Raw genomic sequence first — 6,000 nt, forward strand, 5'->3', positions numbered from 1 at the left:
TCTCTTTGTCTGTAACTCTATCTCTCAAATAAATAAAACTTTTTAAAAAAAGAAAGAAAACAAGAGCCACACAAAAATGTTCAAACTGATGGTAACACTGCTCACGGGACAAGTGTCTGCACAGCACTAAGACAGCGCTGGACTCCAGCACCCCCTCTCCAGGTGCCAGCTCCGCTCCCGACGCAGCTTCCTGCTTGTGCGCACCGTGGGAGGCAGCAGTGATGGCGCAGGGGTTGCGCCCCTGCCGCCCACACGGGATATCCAGGAGGAGCTCCTGGCTCCTGGTTGCAACCTGACTCCGTCCCGAGTACCATGGGCAACCGAGGAGTGAGGCAGAAGCTGGAAGATCTCTCTTTCAAATACATGAAAAATAGATTAAAAAAAAAAATACTGTTCAGGAACCAGTGCTGTGGCACAGTGGGCTAAGCCTCCGCCTGCAGTGCTGGCATCCCATATGGGCACTGGTTCAAGTCCCAGCTGCTCCTCTTCTGATCCAGTTCTCTGCTGTGGTCTAGAAAAGCAGTAGAGGATGGCCCAAGGACCATCCTCTGCACCTGTGTGGGAGACCAGGCAGAAGCTCCTGGCTTCAAATCAGCCCAGGTCCAGCTGTTGCAGCCATTAGGGGAGTGAACCAGCGGATGGAAGACCTCTCTGTCTCCCTCTCTGTGCGAAACTCTACCTCTCAAACAAAACAACTATTCAACATGCTAACTGCTTTCACCAAAGCTTCCCTGTTTTAGAAACTCCTACGAAAAACAAACAACTTTGTCTTCAGCAGGTAAGGACCGCTGCATGCTCACCGTGGAGAACTCTGCTCTGCCACACGGAGGCCACGTCCGACCTGGAAACACGCCCAGCGGCAACGTGCAGGTCAGGGATTCACGGCACACCCGCTTCAGGACGCACCGGGCGAGGGCGCAGCACCATCCTGGGTGCCAACGTGCAGAGGACCTGGTCGCCTCTTCAGAAGACGGGAGAGCGATGCAAGACAGCGCCAGAGGAGGAGGGACAGCAGACGGACAGCACTGTGGACGCCGAGAAGCCCCGGTCTGCCTCCCTGAGCCTGAGAGCAGAAGGGGCTGTGGCCAGGCTGGCTCTGAGAATGGCTCTTTACCAACCCCTCCTAGGGGGCCCACATGCCATGCAGGCCTCAAGACCTCCAGAAAGGAGAGGTGACCAGATCTCTCACCAGTGTTTGTATTCCGCTACACTTCCATAACAAAGCAACCTAACCAGAAAACCCACACAAAAGGCAGAAAGCAGCCCCCAGCAGGACCCTCTCCGTGTAGCAGGGCTGAGTGCCCAGCAGAACCAGACAGGGGGCCGCGGCGGGGGTGGGGGGTCTCTAACACGTCAGAGCCTGAAGGGCCTCTGCACACACCCACAGCGTCACACTGGGGACAATGCGGCAGAGAAAGCAGACGCGGCCCCTGCGGCGCAGCAGGGGACTAATGGGAGAGGGGCTAGGTGGCGGCTGCACTCGTCCCCAGTCTGTCCAGGAGCCTGTTCTCAGCGTCTGCCCACAGTCCCTGTACAAATGACCGCTAGGGTGCTGGGCTTCCGAGGCGTATTCCTCAAAATACTAGAGACCGAAGTGACTGAATCACAGCCAGAGAAAAACAGAGAGCAAGTGAGCAACTTCCCACCTGCTGGTTCACCCCTCAAATGCCCACCACAACCCAGGCTGGGCCAGGCTGAAGACGGCAGCCAGGGGCTCAGCGCAGAGGGACCCAGCCACACCTGCTGCCTTGCAGGGACCTGAAGCAGCAGCAGAGCGACTTGAACACAGGCACTCGGATACGGGATGCAGGCGTCCCAGGCCCACCCTGACTTTCAACTTAAAAAACTAATGATTATGTTAGAACAGCTGCCCTATGTCCCCAATGTCTACAAACCAGTGATTAACAACATATCTCAATTTGCCACCAGAACACATAACCGTAGCTCTGAAAGAGAAACACTCGCCCTCTGCCTTGGATCTGGCATTCCCAGTCCTAGAACCTCAGCTCTGCTTAGCAGGCTTGTCAAGAGTTCCAGGTCTGGGGGCAGTGGTGGCGCAGTGGGTGAAGCCGCCACCTGCGACACCAGCAGCCGTCCACTTCTGACACAGCTCCCTAACGGGCCTGGGTAGCAGCAGAAGGTGGCCTAAGTGCTCGGGCCCCTGCACGCACGTGGGAGACCGGGATGAAGCTCCCGCTGCAGCCTGACTCGCTCGCAGTCTGAGGCCATCTGGGAAGTAAAGCACTGGGTGGAAGAGCTCTCCCTCACTCCCTCTCGTTGAAATAAATAGTAAAATAAATCCTTAAAAAACTGTAAAGAGAATACGCCAGACCTGCTCTGGCCAGCTCTACCCATGTCTTCCCAGCCGACGATCGAGGGTCTTCTCCTCCTGCCTTGCCCCCTCCAACCCAGGCACGCGCCCACTCCTCAGGCCACCAGGCCCCACCGCACCTTCCAGTTTCCTTGCCTTCTGGCCCTCAGTGAGCAGGGCTTCTGCTGCTCTAAGCCCAACCTCACCGCCGCCCTCCTGCCCCCACACGCCTCACACCCTTCTCACCTCCGCCTTGCACCCCGGCTCCCCCCTCACCCTGGGGACACCCTCTCGGGACGCCCACAGTCACTGTCCTCCAGGCTGCCTCCCCCTCTTGCCTCCTCTGGTTCTCGTGTTCTCGGGAGTCGGGCCAGCCCATGCCCAGTGGGCAGGACCCGGTCACTGCAGCCCCTCAGCACTTCCTGGAGAGCAAGCCTTCCAGGGACGCACCTCCGGCCACTCCAGGTAGACACACCTGTCAGAGCAGGGCTGCTGGAGCACAGGCAGCTGGCCGGCACAGCAACAGGGTCCTCTTTCTACAAAGCAAAACTCCGCCGCCCTGGGCAGTGCTAAGCCCAACCCGTTCCAGCTACACTTGGCTATATTCTAGGGTCTTACTGCCCGAAAATGTGTCAACTTTACTGGACATCTTCAAAGTACAGACAATGGCTACAGAGTTGCTTGCTTTTCCCAGTTACACTTGGCTGTAGCCACGGCAACAGCACACCTCCCGCAGGAGAGCCTCCCCAAAGGCTGGCCCCGCCTTCCATGGGCAAGAAGCCTGTCCTCAAACACGCGCTCTCCACTCTTCCCTGAAACCAAGCGCTGCCCACCAGGCCCGAGCCTCACACACACAGCCCCCTCCAGCGGAATTCCACCTCCTCCAGGAGCAGGAGCCCCGCCCGGCACAGGCCCCACGGCAGCAACGCGGGGGCTCCAGCAGCAGGAGGTGCCTTTCTCTCCGCACAGCCCCGCACAGCCCCGCACAGCCCTGGCTGCGTGGCCAGAGGTCACCTGCTTCCTGGAAACCACACCCCCAGAGCTGCACCTGACCAAAACCCCTCAGCGGGGGGGTGTTCTGACACAGCAACGAAGTCGCCACGCGGGACACCCACATTCCGCATCAGAGTCCCCGGGCTGCAGTCCTGGTCCAGCTTCCTGCTAACAGCCCAAGCACTTGGATGGCAATCACGACACGGAGACCCGGCTGCAGCGCCAGGTTCCCCGCCTCAGCAGCTGCCTGGATCAAACCAGCAGAGGTCTCGTCTTCTCCGCTTTTCAAATAACACAGTGTTTAAAATACCTTAAAAACCCACTGATTAAAAATAAAATGACAACCAAGAACAAGATCACTGTTCTCATCTTTGCCCCTCCCCTCCAAATTTAACACATTACTTAGCATTTTAAGGAAAGTGGTGAGCCACCCTTTCAACTGACCTGTGTAAACGCTTACCCAAACTCTGTGCATGTCTCAGACAAACTACAAAATATGAATTCACTTTAAAGGTGAACCGAGTGAACTCATCACTGCCAAATGCCCAATCGTACGTTGTCATTTTCTGACTCTACACTGATTTTTCGACCCCACAAGCAGCTGTGAGACGCGAGGATATTTCGGGGGCAGGCATTTGGCGCAGTTGTTAAGACCCGGGCTGCGACCACCCGGTCCCCTGAGCCCCTGGGTCTGCTCGCGCGCACCCCGCGGGGCGGCGGGGCACCTGTCACCCAAGCCGCTGGGCCTTCCAGGCGTGTGGGCGCTCTCGCGGTCGCGCGCGCTAACAAAGTTTAAGGAGAGACAAAAGCAAAAAACACCCCAAAACGCCCAGGGTAAATCTGACTTGTCTGAGTTTCCGCGCCACCACGGGCCGGCCGGCCGCCCGCAGCGGGCGCACGCAGGCTTCCCCCGCACAAACACGCACACACCGGCGCGCGGCGACCCCCGCGCATGCGCGCGCCGCCTCCCCTCCCCCGGCCGCCCGCAGCTCCGCGACTACGGAGAGCGTGGAATCCCAGAGTGCGGACAAAGGCTGCGCTCGCGGGGGTGCAGGCGAGCCCCCGGGAAGCACGCGTCCCCCGGGCGGCCGGGGACAGGGCAGCTGCGGGCTCGGCCCCCGCACGCCTCGCCACCACCGCCAAGCCGGCCGGGTCACAGGGACGCGCGCCCCCCGAAGCGGGAGGGTGCTGCGGGCTCTCCACGTCCAGGATCCCGGAGCCGCGGCGCGCAGACGGGCGCCCTCGCGGCGGGGAACGCGCCCGCCCCGGCCCCGCCAGCCCCCGCGCACGCACGGGCGCCCGCAGCCCAGGGGCTGCACCTGCGGGAGCGGGCTCGGGGGCAGTGGGCAGGGGTCCCGGCTGCGTGCGGCGCACGCAAGCGCCCGACGGCGGGTGGGCAGCCAGGGTCCCGGGTGCGGGGTCGGGTCCCGCCGCGGCCCCGCCCCCGGCCGCCCGCCCGCCCCACTCACACGCGCGGCAGCTGCAGCGGCGGCGCCCCGCGCCTCTGGAACACGCCGTCCACGAACACGCCGTTCTTGCCGAGGCAGCGCAGGTAGAAGTCGCCGCCCGCGCCCGCGTCGGGCCTGGGCTGCGCGGGCGGCTCCGGGGCGGCCCCGCCATGGCCGCCGCCGCCCGGGGGCGTGAAGATCTCGAGGTGGCGCCGGGAGATGAAGCTCGAGTGGCCCATGCTCACGTCCACCGAGCCCTGCGACGAGTTGCGCCCGATGGTCACCGAGCGCTTCTTCATCAGGTACTCGAACTCGCGGCCCTCGAGCCGCGCCACGGCCCAGCCGCCCGGCGGGGACCCGCCGCCCCCGGCCCCGCCGCCGCCCGCGGGTGGGGGGCCCGCGCCCGAGAGCGCCGCCGCGGCCGCCGCCATCGGCTGCGTGGGCCCGCCGGGCCGCTCCGCGCGGGCGCGGGTGGCGCGGGCCGAGGCCCAGCCGCGGTCGTCGGCCGCCGCGCAGCGAGCTGAGGAGGGGCCGCGCCGAGGCCGCCGGCCGGCGAGAGAGCGGCGCGAGGGGCGGGAGCACGCGCGGCCGCGCACCGAGCCGGCGCGCCGGGCCCGCCCCGCTCGGACGGACGGCCGCGCCGGCCAATGGGCGCGCCGCACGGCAGTGGGGCTACCGCGGCCGGCCAATGGCGAGCCACGCCGCGCCGAGCGGCCGGCACGTCCGGCGGCGACGCCCCGACGCAGGCCCGGCCCGGGCGGCCCGGAAAACCCGGCGCGGACGTCCCGGAGCCGCGCGGGATCGGGCTGACGGGGAGCGCGGCCCGGGCGGGGGCTCGGCGGCCGGGGGCGCAGAGCCGGGGCTGGCGCCGAGGGCCGCGGCGGAACGGGCCCCAGGTCACGGCGGGCGCGGGCCAGGGCCCCCTCCGCCGGCGCCTGGCATCGCGGGCAGGCCCGGGCCGCCAAGCGGCCTTCCGCCCGCGCGGTCAGCGGGACCCGGCCTTGGCGCGGCGGCGGCGGCCCGACCCAGCCTCGTGTGCCGGGCTGGCCGTCCAGGGGCCCCGCAGAAGGCCTGGGGGGTCTCGGGCTGCCGTGACATCCGCGCACGACCTCACAACATGCCCAGAAATACCTCCCGCGACCGAGTGGCCAACGTCTTGCTAATTTGATGCCAACAGGTTAAAAAAAGAGAGAATTTCCCACAGTTTAAAAAAAAAAAAGAGCCTCCCTCCCCCCGCCGAAGTCAAGA

General features: G+C 64.3%; 1 protein-coding gene across 2 annotated transcripts in view; it reads right to left on the minus strand.

The window, feature by feature from the left end:
• The window catches only part of FOXK2 (forkhead box K2), a 62,571-nt gene extending 57,250 nt beyond the window's left edge, over positions 1-5,321 (minus strand). The window contains exon 1 of one of the 2 annotated variants that reach the window (XM_051838822.3): positions 4,774-5,320. In XM_051838822.3, coding sequence (XP_051694782.1) covers positions 4,774-5,183 — 410 coding nt within the window. In that variant the 5' untranslated portion in view covers positions 5,184-5,320. Of the gene's footprint in view, positions 1-4,773 lie in introns of both variants that reach the window. The other variant, XM_051838821.3, reaches the window with a different exon arrangement.
• Positions 5,322-6,000: the final 679 nt, after the last annotated feature.

Source organism: Oryctolagus cuniculus, chromosome 17 (assembly GCF_051225735.1).
Source record: "Oryctolagus cuniculus isolate XC-2025 breed Fujian yellow rabbit chromosome 17, ASM5122573v1, whole genome shotgun sequence".
NCBI classification, from domain to species: domain Eukaryota; kingdom Metazoa; phylum Chordata; class Mammalia; order Lagomorpha; family Leporidae; genus Oryctolagus; species Oryctolagus cuniculus.